Source organism: Rhopilema esculentum, chromosome 11, assembly GCF_057945365.1.
Source record: "Rhopilema esculentum isolate cy_ngs chromosome 11, ASM5794536v1, whole genome shotgun sequence".
In the NCBI taxonomy this organism is placed as follows: Eukaryota; Metazoa; Cnidaria; class Scyphozoa; order Rhizostomeae; family Rhizostomatidae; genus Rhopilema; species Rhopilema esculentum.
In genome coordinates this window covers 5,188,603-5,213,067 of record NC_142825.1, presented here as the reverse complement: position 1 = coordinate 5,213,067, position 24,465 = coordinate 5,188,603, and the positions used below count along the sequence as shown (strand labels likewise).

Genomic DNA, 24,465 nt, shown 5'->3' with positions numbered 1-24,465 from the left:
TTTATGATTCACAACACACAACCAAATTCTAAATATTTAATGTTTACTAGGACACCAAGAATAACATCCTCGGGTCGATACAGGAAATTAAAAGCAAGGTAACGTAATTGAATTCTCTTTAACTACAACATCAACATTACAGATTTCACTAAAACAGTGCAAAAATCGAAGACTGACAATTTCAAAGAAATATGTAACAAATAGGAACAAAACTCTTTAACAATCAACTGAAGCTCTTGTTAGCTTTAAAACAAACTGACATAAAGTGCGATGGGATTCCAATAACATATCTTAAATTGATATTAATCTAAAGTTACTACCATACTATGAAACAATTTAAGAAAATACGTTCTCTTTGAAAAATCGATCATGTTTGTTTCAGAAAGAAGCTGCTCAGTGGTAAATTGAATCTAGGGATGTTTTGCTTCGAGATCTGGAAAATCTTTGTATCCATAACTTGACAGTCAATCTTTATCAAAGAAACTTTTTCGTCAGAACTGTTCCAAATGGAGTCTACAAAAAAATTGTGCAATCAGTAATGAATAAACAGGGTAAAAACATTTAATGCGGTATGGCATCATCTCGATCGCAAATATCCCAAATGAACTGACATAGAATCTAAAAGCATTGGCAGTTCTGGCACAATGTAGAACAATTTGAGGTCAAATTTACACTGGAACAGTTAAATATGTCCTAATTATAGGTGAATTAACAAAACTAACAGTGCATCTGAAGAAATACAAACCAGGAAAACAAGCAAATTTCAAATGAAGATGCTACAGAGAAAACTTGCTAAAGTCATCAACAAAAATTAAACAGGACATACAATTAGAGTTTAAAAAAGCTAGCTCGTGTTTAAAATTGGCATGGAACTTGAAGTAGGAGCTAACATAAATCAGTTTTTTAAATCTGGAAAACATTATTGCAACGGGTGAACTTCTTTCCCAACCTGACAACTACGTCTTTTAATAAAAGCCAATTGTTTTCAATAATTTGACTAAAGGAGCAATATATCGTATTTATATTTTTCTCGCTTAATCGTTTCAAATTTTTATGGGAATGTGTTGAGTACTTTCCAAAAATTGACAGGAAGCTGTCCCTTGAATTAGTGAAATTTGTTACAAAATCACACAGTCAAAATTAAATACGCACATAATCACGTGATATAATCTTGCCATGCGCGAAAATGAAAGATCAAATACATCAAGCAGGATCATTAGTTTCAAAAATTTTACTAACCTAACCAATATTGAATCCCCCCCCCCCCTTTAACTTCAAAATCAATAGTTCTAATTGACTACTTGATATAATGTGGCTTACTGGTAGCGGATATACTGGGAGTGAATTCGAGATACTCACGTGTTTTGTTCGAGTTTGGGAAGATAAAAGAAACACGAGGACGTTGCGTTTCGTTTAACTGCAATGGCGGCAGCAATATATGATCCTGCGAAAAATGAAAAGACGTTCAATTGGGTAAGCAATTATTCATTACGTGCAAGTAAGACCCGCATATTATCACATTAATCCCTACCCTTTTTAATAGTGATGTAGTTATATTGCAATCTCAAATTATTAACAATTTGCCCCAAAACAGTTGCCAAGAATTGAAATATTACTTAGTGCCTGATAGTGGCTAACTATCTAGAAAAAACCTTAGTCCAGGAAGTGGGCTTGCTAGGTGCACCAGCCCTTGTACTGCCTGGAGAATACCGATTTCTAAGGTCGGTGTCACCAATGGGAACATTTTCCCGACTGACGCACCTGCCCATAAGATGAAAAGGTCTTCGGGAAAAGAATGATAGCCAGATTGGAAGAATAAGCAGACAAAGAAAAAAGAGGCAGGTGGGAGGGGACTTAAAAGATTGAACATTGCTGCGGCGGCAAACAACCGTTTGCAGCATGCATAGACCTTGCAGAGGGGGCGTAGCACTCGTGCATCCCTTATAAACCTACAAATGTCCCGGATGTCCTAGGTTAGCCTGCACGTGACAGAAAGTGAAAGCGAGGTTAAATTATAGGATCAAAGGGGTGATTAACTCTGTTTAAAACCGGGTTCTAAACAACATGTAAAAGAAAAGTTAACGAGGAAATGAAGGCAATGATTCCTTCAATAAGACAATGTGCCCGAAAAGGATAACCTAAGGAAAACCAAAAGAAGCAAATATGAGTTGTTTATTTTGCCCAGAGAATACTGGAATAAGAGATAGGTAAGATAAGAAGTTTGGTGGTTTATCTATCATCGTTTGATCGCTCTAAAACTAAAGAGTCGAGGAGATTGACTGAACCTAGAAGAAACATAAATAGGCGACCTTAATTTCAAACGGCAATATTGACAAACCTAGAACGCATAAAAAGGAGGAAGAAAAGACATCGCTCAAGTATCGAACAATACCAATCGTAAAATGCTTACCCTTCTAAACGAAACGAAATAAAACGTATCTGGTTCACGGTGGATTGATTTTTGAAATCTTTCGAAAACACTGAAATATAAAGGTCTAGAAAGGTTAAGAATTGCGAAAAAAAGGGGCAGTAGTGGGGCTAAAAAACCAAGCCTTGCGTTTATTGAATACGACTTTCAAACGGATTGAGTACCAGCTTACAAATTTGATGCCTATTTTACCATTATGCATTCAAATCTTTTTCTTATAATTCATAACAAGCAAAGGATGAAAGACATAAAATGATCAGAATGCATTTTAACTCTGTTCCAGGTTCACATTTTCAGTTTGTGTTTTATAAAAACATATACGAAAAATCCATGAAATGATATTTTATAATAACCCCTAATATTGCAATGATTAAAGGATAAAAACTGTAAAAATCATAAAAATTGTACTCCAGTACCAAGAAATAATAAAATTGCAGTTTGGAATATTTTCATATCATAAGAATTTAATACAATAGCTTGCTATTATAGCATTGTCGGTACGAAAAATTAATCTTGTTACACTGAGTATATTGTCATTTTTTGGAGTCGGGAATGGGCAGATTTTTGAAATCTTCAAACGCCTGGAATATTGACAACAAGAGGCAAAAAGACTCCAATCAAGACATGCGGCATAAAAGGGAATCGAGAAACAATTAAGGGGCATCAGCTATCTGTCGATCAACTATCATTCCACCAATAAGCGTGCTACAATCACTGCCGAAAGTCTTGGAACATTAACGTAGGTTTTCAAAGGCAAATTCAGCCATCCCCCTCTCCCCCTAGGAACAATGTTGATTTACTATAGAAAAAAGAAAGGGGTTATGGAGTACGCTTTTTCTTGTGGATTGTTTGATATTTTTCTATACTTTCAACATTGTTTTGGGGGGAAAGGGGGGCGGAAGTGGTAGTATTCAAGAAAACAAATGAAAAATAGAAAAACACAGCACAAAGTGTTAGGTGTTTCAAGTAATTTTGGCAGTGATTGTAGGTGTCAGGCTAACTTAATGTTAATTGGCAGATGGCTTAAACCGCAGCAGTATCTATCAATTGCCATAAAGTTTAACTAAAGGCAGCACATTTGAAATAAAACATTATTCGAACTCATCGAACTCATTCGTCAAGGTCGAAGTGCATGATATCAACAAGAAATGGTAGCTAGAAAAATGCATGAAATTATCAAGACTTGGTATGAGAGCAACTGTTACATTACCTCCAGTCATACTGAATTGTTTGCAGCTCGTTGGGCTTGGTCACACGGCTATTGGGACTGAAAGAATAATAGAAAGGCAAGTATCAGTATTATGGAAATGTTGTGTTCCATAAAGTGGGTGTGCTTATCTACTGTAGATAACAATTTATTTCGGTAAGAACATAGCGAATAAGTAACATGTAACGATAAAAGTTGTCTTTACAGATGAGGTTTGTTTAACAGAACGAGGCCTACCTTATAGGTGGAGGCTGTCTACGAACAGATGTGTTGCCTTTACTTGTCATGTTTCTTGAGCAGTTGGCAGTATTACTAGCGGAGTCAGAGCAATTGACACCAGGCATCAGTAATGTTTTCAAGGCATTTAACTTCACGGCCTACGAGAAATGAATGTTTCGATTCATAAGTCTGGGGCCTAAAGGCAATCTTTCTTGTTAATAATGGGAAAGGTTGCTGGAAGGATTAGGTTTGTTTTAGTTGATGGTGTTAGGGAAAGGCATATGAGCGTATAGCTAGGCCCTAACAAGGGAAAGGTAGAAAGGATTAGGAAGCAAGAGAGAAAAGACCAAGTTTGTTTACTTTTGTGTTGAATAAAGACGGCTGTAAGAGTCTGGGAAATGGGAAGGGGGCAGGGCATTCCAAAGTTTAGCTTATCTGTAACAAGGGTTAAACAGCACTTCTATAAAAATGTTTATGTTTCGCATTCAAGACAAATAAAGACAATGTAAGGGACGTAAAGACCTCAAATTTTCAATCGCTTACAACTTACGAGTGTGTGTTGTAACAAATCTTTTAGTCCAAGAAAGGATGAGAGTTCTGTTTGGCAACAAAAAATTTCTCAGGGGTTCATCAAGACACTTAAATGTAAGACGAAACAAAAAAAAGCAAATTTAAGAACGAAAGCTTACCTTTTCTGAAAGTTTCTTGCTTTTTGATTTTTTGGTTTTCTTTTTAGGTACTTTGACAAGGCGTTCTAGTGCCTCATTTAGCCTGAAAAATACAATTAAGTACTTGCTGAACCGAATAAAAGTTCACGTTAGCCGATTGCGAAAAGTTATTTATATAAGACTGTTTATTTCACAACATGACGTATACATAAAAACTAACGAGATATACTTCGTTAATATAAGACCCCGTCTACACTACGGAAAGAAAAACGGAACTCCCTGGTTCTGTTCTTGTTTGGGCATGATACCTCTGTTTTCAGTGATTTTACACTGAAGCAAAAAGAACGGAACTTTCAGTGAATCATAGGCAGTGGCGCGGCAATGACGTCTGCCATTATCAGAAAGCCTCGCCTACACCCTAGATTAAGCCCCATTTTGAATCGTAACCAAAAAGTTCCGTTCCTGAACGTTTATACTAGAGAAAAGAAGCACGATTCGACAACGGAACCAAAAAGTCTCGCATTTTAGCGAAACCAAAGAAGAACAGAACCGTTCCCAAACTAGCACGGAACCAAGATGCCTAGTGTAAATGCAAGGTCTTCCGTCGCCTTTTTAGGGCACGGAACCAAAGAGTTCCGTTCTTTTTTCTTTAGTGTAAACGGGGTCTAAGTCAACACATCCAATAGAAACTGATCAACAAGGTAAATGGCTGTAAATAGATGTCCTGAGGAGAAGGGGAGCGGGGGTTCTAGCTTGATTCTGTGAATCAACAAACTAAAAAGAAATTAAATTATTTTAAATGATATTTCCCCAGCTTTCCCAAATTCGTGTCCTATTGCTCAGTGCATTATAATGAGTTTGAATTTAGCAAGGCGCTCAGGTAAATAAAATCAGGTTATGCAAGTTGAGCAAATTCTACAGGCTGGCGAAAATGGATGAGTAGATAGCATTCAGTGAAACATGACCTCATAGCAGTTAATAGCAATGTCAAACTACTAGTTGGTTCAGATCATTTATTGCTTACCTGACAACTTCCGTCTTGTTACAACTCATCGTGCAGTTGGGATCGTCCATGGTTTCGTTTGCTTTCTGTTGCAGAGAGACACTGTGCATTTCTGCAGCAATTTCCTTTCTTTTAATCCTGTCTTGAAGCCGGTACAACCTCTTGATCTTTCGAATGACATTTCTGTCTAAAATATCCATAAGACCATCGGAAGCAAGTCGCTTTGAGTCCTCTTTATTGAAAGCAATGTTCTGGTTTACTGCTTCTTGGTCCGTGTCCTTGCTGTGTTCCAGTAAATAACGGCCATGGCGCATTGGGCTCTGGTAGGGCTGCAGCGAATCGCCTTGCATGGACGATAGATTGCTACAATATTGATTACAGAGCTATTACTTGTAATAATAATAATAATAATAAGAGGAATATTAATACAGGGTAAAACCTTGTCAATACTACGATTATTGTTATCAATAAGGGCCCTGTAGACGATGCCTTTAGATAACGAACGCACTGTAGCAAAAATAACTCAACAATGTTATATGTTTGATTAACCATTAAGAATAATTTTGCCAAAACGACATATCTGAAGAATAAAATGTAACAATTATCATTACAGCAATCATCAACTTATTGAAGAGCCTCTTTCTACCAATATCTGATGCTTTAAACATGGATAACATTATAACATGGAAAACATACTATGATTCACTAGTTTAAAATATAGTCTAAAGCAGCATAATATAACGATAATACAAAAAAAATGAGCAACTTAAGTTTGGATACAGAAAAAAATTCCAAGTTAAATTACAAGATCAAAGAGAAGTTTGAATCAGAAATCATACCTTAATGGCTTCACGTTGATAGCGAGAAACACGAAAAGAACAAGAACACATGAAGTCTTCTTAGCCAAATCAGGAACGTCTATTTGCTTCTTTGTCTTCAACTCAGAGTTCTATCAAAACGTTAAAAATTAAACACTGATATTTGAACAAGCCAGTTAGGAGCGAACTCCCATCGCATGTAAGAGAATTTTGTCGTTGATTCGCAGAATGTTGTAAAAATGCCAAAGACAATAGGCTATCTGACAAATTCAATAGTAGAACATTACAATACAAACAATTGATTTTCCTACTGAGGAATTCTTGAAAAACAAAGTGGTTTGTAGTTGATATATAACAGAAAATTTATATAGAAATTTGCTTTGATATAGATATTTGAAATATACATATATATAGAAGGGACATTGGAACGCAAAACTGCCAGGAATGTATTTGGAGGGAACAGCTCACTGGTATAATAATACCCTGACTCTTACCTCTGATTCCAGAGATCTTATCTTCTCTTTTAGAGCATCATTTTCGAATTTCAATTGGCAGTTGACGTTTGACAAAGCAGAAAGTCTCATTTCTAATGTCTGCATCCACTGAAAAGGGGGAATCACGAGGTGTATGAATACCATTTGTACAGACAAGCTTACTTTCACAGATATAAAAAAACTGGATTGCTTACTTTTATCGCACGAAATAACATTAACATCTTAAAAAATGAGGTGTTTTTGGTTTTTTGAAGCGAGCTAAATGGGCTAGAACAGCATGAATGCTTCGTTCTGCAATGTAAAGAATAAAAAAGTGACTAGAACATCACTTAACAATATGATATTTGAATACAGCATAATACCTGGAGCATAACCTATTTACTTATATCTCGACACAATACATGAATAGCCTGGTAATAGTTTGTGAGCTGTATTTGTTTAACGATAAACAATATAAAGATATTAACCTCTTTTTTCTTTTGCCTCGATTGCAGGGCAGATTCCCTGTTCCTTGCCATTCGATTCTGTTTTCTTGACTTCTTTTGCTAAAATGTTTGCAAAAATAAAATTAATAATCTATGAGATACGTTAAGAGATAATAAACAACATTTTCCATGTGACATTAAGGCCTATATTTCAACACAGAGAGTATGTTACTTTAAAAAGTACATTATTAAATTTACTGTTTCAAATAGAATTGCAATTAACGCATACATTACAAGAGCCATACAGCAAATGGTATATATCATAAATAAATTCGGGTTTAGAATTGAAATACTGAATTCAATCTTACCTCAAAGTCTGTTTCTGAATTCAATCTCCGTTTTGATGAAGATTTTGGTTTATCATTTTGATTAGCGAGTTGATCCTGAGGAAGAGATATTTGGGATAGATTGTACTTTTTAGATTTTATATGAAATTAAGTCATTTTAATCGCCTTGGGTATCGCTTTCAATTTTAATTTGCGAAAAATAAATGGAATGATAGATAGATCTTGAAGTGCAAAGTACTGTTATTATTATTTTTATAAATAGACCCAAGCTAAATACACTCGTGTTTTGTCAGATGATATCAAAGCTATAATAAGGCACGAGGTTGATCGATGCAGATGAGCATAGTGTCCAGATCCAAGTGCCATAAAGGGTCTGATATAATGAGCCTTGACGGACATAAGGGCCTAAACAGAAAACACTCCAAATAAAGTATGCCAAAAATATCTCGAAAATGATTTGGTTAAGTCTACCATTTTAGATTAAGCATTCTGCCATTCATTTTCAAATCTTTATTTGGTGGCCTTTCCCACTACTGAGATATCTTTAGTCACATCTTGATAACTCGAAACAGCTTATGAACTAATTAGCAGAGCAAATTCAGCGATCCCATCACCTACAATTAGGCCATCAAAATACAAAAAGAACTCATTATAAAAAGAATTCTTAGAAAATGTGGGCATTCTGCCAGCTACAAAAGAAACGGGATCTACAACAAGCTAAAGCAAAATAATAAAGAAAAACTTTTGGTACTAACCGTTACAATGCTATTAGGTGATGATGGAGATGCTTTTGAAGGAAAAGTAATGTTCGAAATCGCAACAGGCGGCTTTTCATCCACAATGTCTGCAAAACGAAAAACATACAAGTCCTCTTTTAAATTACTGTTCATTGATGATTGTCACGATTCCCTCCCAACACCGAAGAATCAAACCTATTGGCTTGATTAGGATAGACTGGCAAAAAAAGTAGACAGGCAATTATGTGATCATTGGTTTTCTTGGCACAGCCTAACTGAAGTGGCACTGAAATTAGTATTTCTGGAATAATAAAATGGAATCCATTGATGTTATGTTTCAAAAATGGATGCTTCTAGATCTAAAATAAAATCCTTCATTATAACTCTCTTTTTTCTAAAACCATTCATCCTATTTTTTGGCATATCAAGCAGCTTTAGTTGCTGTGGGCCTACCAAATTTTATTCTGTGAGTAGGGAAAGGTTTGTCTCTCAGAGGAATAACATTGTAAATCACCCTATAAATGACATTTTGTAATTTTTATACTGCCCTATTACAGTCAATTTTACAACAGATATTAAATCTATTTTTAATTAACTAACCACAAACAAACAACAAATTTTCCCAGCTAAAATAGAATAGTTAAGATTAGCTTCCAGCTCTTGATTCTTGCTCTTGTAAGATGAACTCTATGATAGTAGCAAAAACTAGCCACTGAATGTCTAGAAAAGCAAATGAATTTTAAAAGATAAACTGAATATAATTGTTTCCACTTACCAGGCTTTTCTACCTTTGGTTTGATTGGAATGAATTTCTGATAAACTTTGTACTGGGAATCATTCAAACTTGCAGATAATTGGTGAATTGCATTATTCAACATCTGCACAGTGCTATCTGCTGCATTCATGCTCAGATCGCCATTAGAAATACAATGCTGCGGTGCAGTTATATTGGTCTGAGTGGCAAGTGGGCTCATCAAGTTGTTTATATCAAAAGTTTGAACTGCCTGTTGAGGTGCAGAAGCTATACCATTTTCAATCTACAATAAAAAAATATTCAATGACCCATAGGAAACAACATTACAGTTAAAGTGAAGATAGGCAAACAATTAAAAGAATATAATTTGAAAAGGTCTTGCTTAGATTCAATCAAATGTTCCCTCAATGGTTTTAGGATATCTTTGTCAAGACTCTGCACTGTTTCTGCTTGTTTTCACTTACCCATAAAGATACAATAAAAAGAATACAGGCCAAGGAAATGCACTATTGATCTTATCTGAAGGTGGGCAAACTTAATCAAATAATGAGCTTTCCTTTCGATAAAAACAATAAAAAACACCTAGCACAATTATTTAAATAAGTGAAACTTTACTGTCTATTGACATGTCCACTTAATCACACACCATTGCTGTCTATTCATTTTACATTGGCTTTCAACTCAGATAATGTCTTTCAAGGTGAGGGTTCATATCAGATGAAACTACTCACCTGAAAAGGTGTTGAAAATTTTAACATACTGAGGGTTACCACTAACACAAGAATATTGATTACCAATTTGTATCAACCTATTATAAAATTAATAGCAAAATAGGTGCTAACTTGGTGCTGTTCTAAACCTATGCAGGCCTATTCACTTGCATTCTTACAAAGCCAAACATTCTCGCGAATCAAATTGTGATCGACCGCGCAAGACAGTGAATTTTGAGGTTAAAAATTCACCAACTAACACATTTCCAGTCATTTTTTGTGACCAAAAACAAGTGACATACACGATACAACACCAGTATGTCAAAAATAAGAAACTTTAGTAAAATATGAATTACCAAATCTCAACAGTAAATTGCAATTGAAAGTCAATTCCATAACAAAGTATAGGGGTACTACAGGCACTTAATATTTGAACTACATTAGCCCTTTAACATCTTCTGTTTAGTTAAAAAGCAATTTTAAAGGCCCACTGTCAACCAACAAAGGTTTGGAACAATCTTTTGCAATCATCCGGCAAAAACATCTATATGACCTTTGTGATGTACATAAAACATATAAATGAGGCACACTTATATTGGGTATTTTATCTGTATTGGAGTGCAATGAAGATCATCACAAGAGTTTGTTTACATTTGAAATTACTTCACACAAAAGTACCTTATAACAGGATTGTACAATTTTTGCAAACATTACAGATGCTTTTAGCATTGTTGATTATAATTACCACTATGAGAGCGATCACTTGCAAAAGAGAAATAATGATATGCTTGGCCACTTGCATGGGCTATTTCTCACGAAAAGGCCTGCCTAGGTCATTTTTATTGCACAGCATATGAGTATAATAATACCTCAATTTCAGAGACAACTGATGATGATGATGTATGTGTTGGGGACAAAGACTCTTGTTTTATATCTAGAAGTAAAAATATAATTCAGGAGGTTTAACTTGACAGTGTATAAAACACATCTTTAAAAAGCATTTATTTTTGCCAACTCTACAGACTTCATATCTAAACTAAAAAAACTGGGCTATTACTTTCCAAGTCTTTTAGAATTCAGTTTCTATTGGAACTAAAAGCTAATTAAGTGACAAAGTGCTTGCATTTAATAGAAAAATAAACAAAAAGCATTTGCTCAAAACTATGGCTATATCATTAGATTAATTTCATCAATCTTGTAAAATCATCAATAAGTCAATGAAAGATCAAACCTGGCTTAATCCTGGCAATACATTGGCAAAGTAAGAAAATATTGGTTTAGTGAATCTGCAAAAATACAAGAAGAATTCATTCAAATTTGACACACCTTTTGTCAAAATATCTGAAGAGTCAAACAGCCATGCATTGATAGCATCCCATGATGTATCATTAGACTTTTCAGCTTCATTTCCTGACAAATTCTAAAAAAGAGTACAAGATACAGGTTCAAAACTCTGGAAGCTGCCTCTGAACTAAGCCTTATAACACTTAGTTGCTTGGAGATAGAACATAATAGCAAAAACATAGCATACTTAAGCCAGCTTCCAATAGAAGCTGCAGCAACTTAAAGGAAAATAAAAGTGGTCACCTGGTGGTCATTATGCATGGGCTATATAGCCCTTGCAGAAATTGTTGTTTATCTACTTCTATTTGGGTATAGACAAGGAAAAAATTATATTACCTTGCCTACCTGTAAACTTAGAAAACAGTTTTGTGTGCATAACTACTCCGTACAATGACAAAAAGGATTATCTGGTTTTTTGCAAGATGGAAAAGTTTTGTGTAGGAAGACAGAGTTATTGAGTGGGATCCAACAAAACTCATCTTTATTCAAAAAATATAGAGGAATAAAGTATTTTTTAAAGAGTAAGATAAAGTTGATTTGCCTTAAAAATTCAAGAAAATTTGACTGAAATACACTTCTTTTCTATAAAAATTGAAGGTCAATGTTGAGTATTTCAGTTTCTTAACGGTACAGAAAAATCCAATACCCATTCTTTCTTAAGTGTTTCTTAACCTGCAAACAGCACAGAAGAGCGGGAACATATCGTACTGAAACTTTTTTTGTCCCTCACCCGCAAAGTATATATGTTGGTTAATGTCAAAAAGTAAGCAGAAATTTTTAAGTGGATCGAAATAAATGCGGGAGATTGGAAAGCGTGAATGATTGGTTCTCTGTTATTAACCAATCCCAACCGCTTATCTCTTACCTAGTTGAAGAGTCCAAGAGTGAAAACGAATTTTTCTGTCTTTGCTTCGAGAAATACGGTTTTTTAAGTTTTTCCGATTGCCCAGTACTCTTTTCTTATGTAATAATACTCATTGTTGCTATTTTTTGCTATCTGTTGTTCCTTGCATGCACAAGCATTTGCTGTGGAAGTTCTAGTAGGTAATACTATAGTTTGTTAACGTTTTTTGTCAAGAGAAACTGAAATGTCCTTTTTATAACGATATTTATTAAAACCGTCTATCTTTTTGACATGACGTTATTCATAGATACCCTGGTATATAGCGGTAAGTAGTTAAAACACTGGGGAGTGAGATGAAGTTGATTGAATGAGAATGTTGTTATAAGCAACTGCGTGGGCCGAAAAAAGCCCTCACAAATTTTTTTGGCCTGGGGTTTGCGCGGGCGCGGGCTATAGCCCGGGTCTTAGGGAAGGGCCTGCATGCCAAGAACAAACAACAAAAAACATAGACAAATTTATAGTAGCTAATATTTTGCCCACCATACAAAGCTTCATCAAAGCAAAAGTAAACAGGCTGATAAATTTACAAATTTGAAATAAACGATGGTTGTGTTGGTGGATGTGGAATGGTGTGAATGCAGCACAAAAGATAAGAAACAGGTAATGAAAGTGGAAGATACAAGGGCGGTGAGTGATGTGAGGGAGTCTGTGTGGTGGTGCCTGAATGAAAGTGCTATAAGAATGGGAGACAGTTATTACAATAATCATAAAATAAAAAAATAAATTCTTTAATTAATACATCTTATTAATATTCTATAATATCTAGAATAATGATAATGGAAACTTTTAATTTTTAATTCAAGCTAAACTTCAATCACAAACTTCACTATTATGAAGGTAATTTGCAATTGGCTAGTCTAAGTTTACAAAACAAAAGACTATAATTACAAGCACATAAAAGTAAATGAGAAAAAAAGGGAAAATTTGTTTGTCCTTTGTTTGTTTTGGAAGTTTTCAGTAGCAGAAATTGTCAGAATTGCAGAAGTTTAGGATTATTAAGTCTCATTTCGGCAGCAGAAAATGTAATAGGTAGTATGGATAGTTAACTTGTATAGTTTGGAGATCATGAAGTGGAGACGATTCTTGCTGATATCTAGAGGGTTCCACATGTCAATGAAAGAGAAACAGAAGATACCAAAGATACCTAGAGAACTGATAGGAAGATTAACAAACATGATACAAGAATAGCCTCAGCTTAGGCTGTGAATAAGAGGCAAGTATTTCTCTTTCTTGTGGTTAGCAATAACATCCAAATTAGTTTTGTATCCAACAATCAGCCCGAGTATGAATAGGCAATTGTCAAAAATGACTAGAAGTAGATCAGGACAGAAAGAGTCTCCTGTTATGAAAGAGATAACCTGGTGAGAGATAAACTGAAAGGTCTGCCTAAAGAGAGCTATTGGGTAAAGCTTTGAAAGACTGTATCAGGAAGTTTTGCAGAGTTATTCCACCATGTGTAAGGACCTTCTTTAAGGTATGTTTTGCAGCTGGCCACAATGTGAAGTAGCGTTTCTGGCAGGTGACAAAAAGAGCAATAAGAGGATTGAGAGATGTTCCAAATAGATAGAACAGAGTGCACTTGTAATCCGGAGTTGTCACTTGCAATACGGACATAGACATAATCTGTCTGAAGATTTCATGGACAGAACCTCATAGACAGAATATGGAGTATTAGCCAATCAGATAGTAGTTTTCTATTTGAAGAAATAGCGCATGGCAGGGTTCCAAAATATGTGTTAACACCTTGTTCAGGTGTCATCAAGTATTTGCTCATAGATAACTGTTTGCATAAAAGCTCCATGTGGTCTGAAGGAATGCACAACTAAGTAGGAAAGACAATAGAGATGTACTTCCGTGCACTGCAACATTCTTAAACCTGCCTCTGCCTTATCAACATGCAACAAGAAGCGACATCAGTAAAATAGAATTTGTTTCATGCCCTTGTCTTTCCTACTACTAAAGTACCATGAGCCCCCTAGAAAAAATCCAAAACAATTTGATGCACTAAGCGACGATTAATTATGATTTTAACTGCGATTTTAAATTTGCCCTCTCTCATTAAGACATTCCAAAGACAAATTACACCTATCCTGGACTGAATCTGTCAACTTCGACTTTTTCATACCGTGGGCTCTCCTCACATTATTGCAGAGGGTTTTAAAGTTATAGCTAGCTGTATCAAATTATTTTAAAATTCCCGCGCTTCATAGACAGAATCAGTCTACTCTGGACAGAATCTGTCTGTTTCACTGCTTCATACTGTGATGCCCTCCTCGCATTACAAGGTATCAAATTATTTTAAAATTCCCGCGCTCCATAGACAGAATCAGTCCACTCTGGACAGAATCTGTCTACTCTGGACAAAATCTGTCTGCTTTCACTGCTTCATACCGTGATGCCCTCTTCGCATTACAAGGCTAGCTGTATCAAATTATTTTAAAATTCCCGCGCTCCATAGACAGAATCAGTCCACTCTGGACAGAATCTGTCTACTCTGGACAGAATCTGTCTGCTTTCACTGCTTCATACCGTGATGCCCTCTTTGCATTACAAGGCTAGCTGTATCAAATTATTTTAAAATTCCCGCGCTTCATAGACAGAATCAGTCCACTCTGGACAGAATCTGTCTACTCTGGACAGAATCTGTCTGCTTTCACTGCTTCATACCATGATGCCCTCTTCGCATTACAAGGCTAGCTGTATCAAATTATTTAAAATTCTCGCGCTTCATAGACAGAATCAGTCCACTCTGGACAGAATCTGTCTACTCTGGACAGAATCTGTCTGCTTTCACTGCTTCATACCATGATGCCCTCTTCGCATTACAAGGCTAGCTGTATCAAATTATTCTAAAATTCCCGCGCTTCATAGACAGAATCAGTCCACTCTGGACAGAATCTGTCTACTCTGGACAGAATCTGTCTGCTTTCACTGCTTCATACCGTGATGCCCTCCTCGCATTACAAGGCTAGCTGTATCAAATTATTTTAAAATTCCCGCGCTTCATAGACAGAATCAGTCCACTCTGGACAGAATCTGTCTACTCTGGACAGAATCTGTCTGTTTTCACTGCTTCATACCGTGATGCCCTCCTCGCATTACAAGGCTAGCTGTATCAAATTATTTTAAAATTCCCGCGCTTCATAGACAGAATCAGTCCACTCTGGACAGAATCTGTCTACTCTGGACAGAATCTGTCTGCTTTCACTGCTTCATACCATGATGCCCTCTTCGCATTACAAGGCTAGCTGTATCAAATTATTTTAAAATTCCCGCGCTTCATAGACAGAATCAGTCCACTCTGGACAGAATCTGTCTACTCTGGACAGAATCTGTCTGCTTTCACTGCTTCATACCATGATGCCCTCTTCGCATTACAAGGCTAGCTGTATCAAATTATTTAAAATTCTCGCGCTTCATAGACAGAATCAGTCCACTCTGGACAGAATCTGTCTACTCTGGACAGAATCTGTCTGTTTTCACTGCTTCATACCGTGATGCCCTCCTCGCATTACAAGGCTAGCTGTATCAAATTATTTTAAAATTCCCGCGCTCCATAGACAGAATCAGTCCACTCTGGACAGAATCTGTCTACTCTGGACAGAATCTGTCTGCTTTCACTGCTTCATACCATGATGCCCTCTTCGCATTACAAGGCTAGCTGTATCAAATTATTTAAAATTCTCGCGCTTCATAGACAGAATCAGTCCACTCTGGACAGAATCTGTCTACTCTGGACAGAATCTGTCTGCTTTCACTGCTTCATACCGTGATGCCCTCTTCGCATTACAAGGCTAGCTGTATCAAATTATTTTAAAATTCCCGCGCTTCATAGACAGAATCAGTCCACTCTGGACAGAATCTGTCTACTCTGGACAGAATCTGTCTGCTTTCACTGCTTCATACCGTGATGCCCTCTTAGCATTACAAGACTAGCTCGCTGTATCTGATTATTTTCAAATTCCCTCGCTTTAAGAAGAGAATTGGTCTGGTCTGGATTGCGTAATACTTTCCTCGCATTCAGCCAGGGGCTCCGACGCAGGTTGAAAAGTGGGGGGGGGGGCAAGAAAGATTTTTATCAATAATAAAAATTTTTTAAAAATGCTCTATTGCTTTGTAAAAAGGTGAGGGGCATGGCCCCTTTGGCCGGAGGCCCTGATCTCGAAGGGGGGGGGTCGTTCCCCTTAATATTTTTGTGTCATTTGGTAAATTTTGCTTCTGTTCGGTTTTTGCTTTATTTACCTTTTTATATCCTTTACCATAAAATTAAAAACCGAACTTGGAAACAAGGGTTTCCATGATTTTCCATGAACTTGAAGGGTATGGCACTAAAATCCACTTAGTGTTTAACACTCTTCAAAACATTGTTGTTTAAATTCGTCCTTTCTGAAAATTCGATGCTGGATTTTCGTAATCTAGCGTGCTGTAATTTGGGAGGGGGTAGTGTCCAGGCCTCATATGCCAACAAAGGGGTGATACATACTCTATTTGCTAACAAGCTTGTAAATTCACCGAAAAAGCACCCCTTGATGGCAAAAACTTCCACTAAAATTTTAAAGTAGCTCAGCTTCAGCTTGTTCTCGATTTGTTTTAAACATTTGACCAATTTTAAGGCTAGTGTCCTTACAATTTTTTTTTCATAAACAGAGCTTATGCAACATTCTTTTTATTAGATGAAAAAAGGGAACAGACCAGGGCCGCATTTACGTTTGTTGGGGCCCTGGGCCCAAAGTTATTTGGAGCCCCTTAAAATACATATAAAAAAATAGTGTCGCGTGCATAGTGCTTGGCTAAACATAATCATAACAAACCAGGTTAATATTCACCGAATAGTTTGATAGATAAGAATGATAAGACACGAATAAACTTGTATCCATTTTGCATTTTAGTACATAACAAATAAAACTACCCCTGCTACCCTGGGTACCAGGGCCCTTCGCTTGTCTGCTTGGCCTTCTGTTTACGTGCTGGAAGTTTTGTGGCTCTGGTACCCAGGGTATACCCTTCAAATGAGAGGGGATAGGGTAGTCAATTTCAGGGACGTTATAGAAAATTTTCAAATAGAGAATGTTATTCTTTGCAATACCTAACAGTATTTTCAGTATCGTTGCAGCAGCATCAAACTGCAAAATAGTGATAACCATGGACCTCACTATTTAGAGAAGTTGAGGGTAGGGAGGGGGCACTAAGATCGTTCAAGAGTTTAGTGAAAGTCGTCACCATGGTTGGCGGCAATAATTTGCATAGAAGACCTTCTAGAGATTATAGGAAAATGCATCCAAATATTTACAACATCGCTCTAGACTCATGGGAGGATCTGGACAATACCTATAAGATTTCGTAACTTCCAACCCTTTAGAGCTACATATCGGAACAATCCCAGGGTATAACTATCTTTCAGGGGCAGCACCATGGTTGCCGCCGAAGAAAAAGAAAACTTTCCAATTTGTTTGAATCTAATTGGCTGGGAAATGCACCTTTTGAAGCAATTTTCAAAAACGCAAGCTTTCTCTGAAATAAATTTTCTACTGACTGAAAGTTATTTACGAGTAAAATTCAGAAACAAAGCAAAACGGCGACGAGAATCCAATCTTAGAGATAAAAGTCAAAATAAGTTAAATTAAATGAATACTGATATTTCGCCCCCCCCCCTCCCTCTGCAAGCACGCCACTGATTTTACTACTTTTATGCATAATAAGATGGGTCATTTTGATCGTTGATTCCCGTGGTTGACAGATATTTTGACTAATCAGCTGAGCAGAAAGGGATCTTTCTGTCCGTAGGTAGACTGAAAAGTTCCCAATACCCAATCAAAAGTTGTGGTCAAAAAGGTTCTACCAATGAGAGCTCTTTATTGCAGCTCATCCACTAGAAAACAAATAAGGAAAACGAATATGTCTATGTGAACCAGTTAAATTGAAAGCTGTAGGATTTGGCGCGAAATATGCCTCATATTTGGCGGGTACACTGTAAAGGCCTTCATTTATGTTTTGTTGCTCTTGTAAACTGCATCTCAAGATATACAGGAAAGTTACGGCAGAAAGAGTTTATTTGGTAAGTCTTTACAAGATCTTTATACGAGTTTTTTATTTCCATTGCCACGGGTAAGGGACTTTCAGTTTTATCGATAGAACTGAATAAAATTTCCATGTCGAGTCGGATAGGTTGGACGTACACTTTCAGTTGTTTCCAAGCCCCATAATTTCGGGAAAACGTACGATTTCTTTTATCTTACACGGTTCAAGTCAGTTGTGATTTCTACGGCATTGGGATTTTCAAACGAAGATGTCGATGCCCAGCTTGAATGAGTGAAGGCAAATTTGAAATCGCAGTTAAAATCATAATTAATCGTCGCTTAGTGCATCAAATTGTTTTGGATTTTTTCTAGGGGGCTCATGGTACTTTAGTAGTAGGAAAGACAAGGGCATGAAACAAATTCTATTTTACTGATGTCGCTTCTTGTTGCATGTTGATAAGGTAGAGGCAGGTTTAGGAATGTTGCAATGCACGGAAGTACATCTCTATTGTCTTTCCTACTTAGTTGTGCATTCCTTCAGACCACATGGAGCTTTTATGCAAACAGTTATCTATGAGCAAATACTTGATGACACCTGAACAAGGTGTTAACACATATTTTGGAACCCTGCCATGCGCTATTTCTTCAAATAGAAAACTACTATCTGATTGGCTAATACTCCATATTCTGTCTATGAGGTTCTGTCCATGAAATCTTCAGACAGATTATGTCTATGTCCGTATTGCAAGTGACAACTCCGGATTACAAGTGCACTCTGTTATAGGTTTTTAGCAGGGCAAGGGAGTTGCTCAGATATTTGACAGTAAAACTTTAAATGTTATTGTGCATGTTGCTTTGAATTGTTTTTCAAATTTTAGAAGCCATAGGAAGAGAGTGGTCAAAGATGAAAGAAAGATCAGTAGCTTGAGATATAAGATGGAATTTGAAATGGAGAAGATTTATGTTCTGATCTAACAGCCTTCAATACTTCTCTAGTATTCCTATATACATCATATTGGCTGGTATTCTATGGTTCATGCTCTGGCTGTTATTCTTCTGGAAAGATTGGATGTTTTTTTGGGAGAAGAATTTAGTGTAATATGATAAACAGTTTGACACTGCATGAATTTAACAGAAGGGGGAATCAGATTAAGACTGAACTGGTTTTTGACAGAATGATGCCACTTAAGGTAGCACTTATAGGTAAATGACACAGGGCCGTCGTGAGGTAAGCCTTGTTGGGAGGGGGGGGGGGGTGGACTACATACTTACCTGATTAAAAAATAATTACATAAAATTCTTTAGTTGCTGTCACAAATCTCTGCAATACATTTTGACAATCTAACTCTGTGGCATATAATTCACAACTTTCATTTTTATCAGATAATAACAGACTTTCTTTATAGTTTTGTCAAATCTATATATCAGAACAGGCAAAGGATATTGTATTGAAAATTCTTTTATTTTTGCAAACAAATTGAGCAGCAGATAAAAACAACTGGTACTATTTCCCCATGGTCTTCGCAGCACTGGTTGTCAATTTAGACCCCTCTTTCCATCTTAGCATTCCTTTTGAACGTTGAAAAAATCTGGAGGCAGTAGCAGCACCACAGGGAGACTGGGGGGACATGTTGGTTCTCGGCAGGATCAATTTTATATTTTGTCTAAATTTGATGAGAAAATGTTGGGGAGGGGTAATATTTTGGCAACGTACTTTTGTGATGTAATACCATATTTTTCAAACTGCCTTCACAAAGCCAAAAGTTAATCATTGGCATTACCTTCAGGTAAAATTGGCATTCCTTGCTGGAAAAAGGGCGTTTTCTGGTGCTAAAAAGGGCATGGCCTAAAATTTTTTGCTTTGTCCCCTCAGAGCTTAGTGGCTGGTGCCACCATTGTCTGGAGCTCATTGTAAATTGCAGTTGAAGATTCTACTGAGAAATTTTATGGAAAATGGACACAAGGCACAGTTTTACCTAAAGAGGGCCTGGATTTTTCGATTTAGTGCCAACAGGAAATCTTCAAATCATTAATATGCTAACTTTATTTCATATCAAGGAACATCATACTTAACCAAGGAAGCAACTACCTTTCCTTGAGCCTTTATTGATTTTAAGACATGAAGGTCTCTGAAATACCTAAAGCGTTACTTCCACTGAGCAGATTTTACCTGAAATCTCCTACTGAGATAGTATTGGGGGTGTTACACCCCCAAACCCCGAGTGGCGACAACCCTGCAATGGCAGATAAATTACATATACTTAATGTTATAAGCACTGCTGCTCTTGTTCATTAATCTAATTTGAAAATACTATTTTTTTCATTAATCTGGTTAAAGGTGGCTCAAGAGCAGCGGTAGGGATCAGTTGTAAAAAACCTAACCTGAAATTTGAAGAAAAACCATGAAGTTTGAAATTTCAAACACAGTGAAGGAACTTTCAGGGAACATTTATTTTATTGGCACTTAGCATTTCAAGAACTTGAAAATCCAAAATTTGAGATAGTCAAAAATTTCATTTCCAGACACGTCTCATTTCCTTAGTGTGGTTGGGCCACCTCAGCTCTTGATTCTTAACATTATATTATTAATCAAGTTTCCAAGCCACTGCAAAATGCTCCCATTTCTTATAAAAACTTTTAACATAGTCTAATAAATTAAGGAGAAACAAGACTCAAAACATATAATAAAATTGTAATTACATTTTGTAGCGTTTCAAAAGGATCTGATATCATGCTCTCCAAATCCCAATTTTTATCTTCATCATTTAACTTTTCAGCAAAAGAATCTAAAATAGAAAACCATATTACAAGTACTTTGCAAATGACATAAGTAGTACTAGTAGAAAGATTTGTAAAAGTATGCAAAAATTGAAATTTAAAGGCCTATATTGGCACGCAAAGGCCAAGCTTAGAATTTATAGCATTTGGAATTTATAGTTATTTTGAACATTTGGAACTTGTTGGAGTTTCTAGCATCAAAATACAAATCAGCAGCAGAAATAAAGATATGTGGTACAAATATAATGCTATGTAAATGTAGATAACTCTCTGTAAAACTAGTCACTTATTCCTGATGTTTGATTTACTAGCCCAAGTAGTAGCAAGGATTGGACCCCCAAATAAAACGTCAAATAGAGGCACCCATGCTTTGAATGTAGACTTGTACCCTAAAAACGCTAAAAAATGTATAATTAAATACTCTCAAACAGGATTGACCTTAAACGTTTGATTAAAACATGCAGTTTCTAAGCGGAAAAACTCCTTCCTTTGGTTTACATCATGACACAGTTGACAAGGTTGTAGTAAGTTGAATGGTGCTTACCGTAGTCGTAAGGATAAAGAAGACTGGATTCTAAAACACCTTCTGTCACCTTTACCGACTGCCTATTGTCTATAAAATTAGGCATTTTTATCAAGTTATATCTCCAGCATAACAGTAAACATTCACCAACCACAAATATATCGATGAAAGAATGAGTAACTCTAGGCCGAGCGAAAACGAGGCTCTACAGGGAGGATGATCATGAAAAAATGACTCTTTTGTGACAAAGAAAACTCAAATATTCATGACAGAAAAAACTGAAACTTCAAAACTGCAAGCAGAAAAATTATAACAAAGCAAAATGAAACATATATTGCAATATGAGCCATTTGATTTAAGACCATTTTCCAAATTTTCTCCATTACCCATCCTGCATCATTTTTCCTTTGTACCCCCCGATTTGCTATTTCTCTACTACGAATCCTAAACATTACAACAACAGCAACAAACACAACTTCGAGAAAAACAGAAAATCCACGTAGTGGTGGTCACGAAGAAGTGGTCACGCAACTTCAATAAATTAAAGGTAAAACTGTATTTTGACATATTTTTTACGTACTAAGATTCAGAAATACAGTTTTGTTTAAAGTTTTGTGCAAGCAACGAGCGTCTCTAGATTTGAATTTTGTTTAACAATCGTTACACAGACAGGATTTTATAATTGTTATATAACAAATTTTATTACATAGGACTACTCGATTTTGAAAATTGTTTAAATTAACAAAATGTTTTGAGACTGGCTATAATGTAAAGTAATCCCTTATCAAGTACACTTGTCATAACTTGAAACTTTTTATTTCAGGCCTTTGTGTGATTATGGCTAAGGCAATGAAAAGAACAGTAATCTATTTCCTTAGAAATGATCTCAGGACGCATGACAATGAATGCCTACATTGGGCAAACAGAAATGCAGACCACATCATACCACTCTATTGCTTTGATCCTAATCACTTCAAAGGTACATACAAATTTGGTTTTCCTAAAACTGGAAAATACAGGTCAAAGTTTCTTGTTGAATGTGTGAAGGACTTGAAAGCAACTTTTCAAAAGCTAGGCAGTAATCTCATCATCCGTCAAGAAGACCCAGTATCCGCCATAAAGGAGCTTGTAGACCTTTGTAGCAAAGAAGCACCAGTCACTTCAGTAGTGTACCAGAAAGAAGTAACTAGAGAGGAAATTGATGTTGAATCTCAATTAGGAACTATGTGCAAGAAAATGGGTATTGAGGTAAAACCATTTTGGGGCTCAACCCTCTTCCATATTGAGGATATTCCTTTTTCTTGCCATGAAATTCCAGACACTTATACTACATTTCGCAAAAAAGTGGAGAATGTAACCACAGTCAGACATATCATTCCTGTCCCAGATGGACTAAAGCCCCTCCCACCTGTAAAAGGTAATTTGGGAGAAATACCACATTTGTCAGATCTTGGAGTGAAAGATGAAAATGTTGAGATAGATAGCAGGTCTGCTTTTCCGTATTCTGGTGGAGAGACTACTGCTCTTGAAAGACTTAATAACTACTTATGGGAGACAGATGCTGTTGCTACTTATAAGAAGACCAGAAATGGACTCATAGGTCAGGCCTATTCAACAAAGTTCAGTCCTTGGCTTTCTTCTGGAAGTCTTTCACCTAGAAAAATCTACAATGATATCAAACTGTATGAGTCTACTAAAACTGCAAATGACTCAACCTACTGGGTTATTTTTGAACTTATTTGGAGAGATTACTTCAAGTTTGTCTGTTGGAAGTATGGTGACAGAGTCTTCTACCCATCTGGAATTATGGGTAGACAGGTACAGTGGAAGAAAGACATGGACCTGTTTAACAAATGGAGCCAAGGTTCAACTGGGGTGCCATTTGTTGATGCAAACATGAGAGAATTGCTAGAAACAGGGTGGATGTCTAACCGTGGAAGACAAAATGTAGCAAGTTTTCTTGTAAAGGATCTTGGATTAGATTGGAGGCTTGGTGCAGAGTGGTTCGAGTCTATGCTTCTTGACCACGATGTTTGTAGTAACTATGGCAACTGGAATTATGCTGCTGGTATTGGAAATGACCCAAGGGAAAACCGAAAATTTAACATGATAAAGCAAGGTATGGACTATGATGGCAATGGTGATTTTGTACGCCTCTGGGTGCCTGAACTTTCAAATATTAATGATAGTAGTATTCATATGCCCTGGACTGTACCTATTACAGATTTAAAACAAGCAAATGTTGAGTTAGGAAAGACTTACCCTAGGCCAGTTGTGGTAGCCCCTGAATGGGGAAAGCACAAACACAAAGCAGGACAAAAACAAAGTAAAGGTGGAGATCCCAAAACACAAAGGAATCAGAGAGGCATTGACTTTTACTTCAAGTCAGGATCAAATCGTAAATGACTTTGCAATAACTGAAAGTTTGAAGATGTAAAAACAGTTTGTTTATTTTCCAGTTCTATGCCCATTTAATGGTTATATTCAATTCTCTTTGCATAGTTGGTTTGGTAATTTTTCTGTTCTTGCTATGATAGCAGCTCTGTAAATAGAATTCAACTATAAGCTAGTTTTGATGAAGCTTTGCAACTTTTTAAATCCAAAAAAGTTTAAGAATAATTAATTCTTGGTTGCAGCTCTTGAAAATTTTTGTTTTTATGGTAGAGGTAATTTGTAATAAAAGTTGTTTTAACTTTTATGGTAGCAGTAATTTGCAAAATATCATTTATGATCAGAAAAAAGTAAAAGACCTATTAAGTATCTTTGAATCATTTAGATTTTCGTTCTTATAATTTTTGATATATTAAAGCATTTAGAATTTTGTGTGGAAAAAGTGAGTGTACTGCTAAAACCACAAATTTATTTCAGTGAAGTATGTTAGTAATATGTTACTTCTTTCTTTAAACTTTTTAAGTAAAAATGCCAAAATGTTAATCTAATACAATATAACATAAAATAAAATCTTCATAAAATCTATATATGTTGTTATTAACTCAATAGAAAGAAAAATTTTTTTACTTTCTGTCTCTGTTCTCTCTGCTTACTCTAATTAGCAAAAGATGGTTTAAAGATTCAAATAGTCATTTTAC

The 24,465-nt window shown here is 36.1% G+C and overlaps 2 protein-coding genes across 2 annotated transcripts; one reads left to right on the top strand and one right to left on the bottom strand.

Annotated features, from left to right (window-relative positions):
- Positions 1 to 94: 94 nt before the first annotated feature.
- LOC135693843 (uncharacterized) lies at positions 95 to 21,557 on the bottom strand. Its single transcript, XM_065212426.2, has 17 exons — positions 21,398 to 21,557; positions 20,776 to 20,861; positions 11,137 to 11,230; positions 10,680 to 10,744; positions 9,122 to 9,383; positions 8,365 to 8,453; positions 7,631 to 7,705; positions 7,305 to 7,382; positions 6,838 to 6,945; positions 6,365 to 6,474; positions 5,547 to 5,888; positions 4,544 to 4,625; positions 3,873 to 4,012; positions 3,639 to 3,695; positions 2,411 to 2,480; positions 1,360 to 1,444; positions 95 to 513 (listed from the first exon to the last, which is right to left on the bottom strand). Exons 1-17 carry the CDS (start codon positions 21,480 to 21,482, stop codon positions 368 to 370), a joined length of 1,974 nt encoding a protein of 657 aa, XP_065068498.2. The 5' UTR covers positions 21,483 to 21,557; the 3' UTR covers positions 95 to 367.
- Positions 21,558 to 21,833: 276 nt separating this feature from the next.
- On the top strand, positions 21,834 to 24,332 carry LOC135693844 (cryptochrome DASH). Its single transcript, XM_065212427.2, has 2 exons — positions 21,834 to 21,923; positions 22,200 to 24,332. The coding sequence occupies exon 2, from the start codon at positions 22,214 to 22,216 to the stop codon at positions 23,780 to 23,782; it is 1,569 nt and encodes a 522-aa protein (XP_065068499.2). The 5' UTR covers positions 21,834 to 21,923; positions 22,200 to 22,213; the 3' UTR covers positions 23,783 to 24,332.
- Positions 24,333 to 24,465: the final 133 nt, after the last annotated feature.

What these genes read in the sequence shown, in the direction of transcription:
- LOC135693843 (XM_065212426.2), bottom strand. Translation starts at nt 21,482, where the DNA reads ATGCCTAATTTTATAGACAATAGGCAGTCGGTAAAGGTGACAGAAGGT. An exon ending in TCTTTATCCTTACGACTACG is followed by an intron (nt 20,862 to 21,397) that starts GTAAGCACCATT and finishes TTTCTATTTTAG; the next exon opens with ATTCTTTTGCTGAAAAGTTA. An exon ending in ATTTCGTTTCGTTTAGAAGG is followed by an intron (nt 1,445 to 2,410) that starts GTAAGCATTTTA and finishes CATTTTTCGCAG; the next exon opens with GATCATATATTGCTGCCGCC.
- LOC135693844 (XM_065212427.2), top strand. Translation starts at nt 22,214, where the DNA reads ATGGCTAAGGCAATGAAAAGAACAGTAATCTATTTCCTTAGAAATGAT.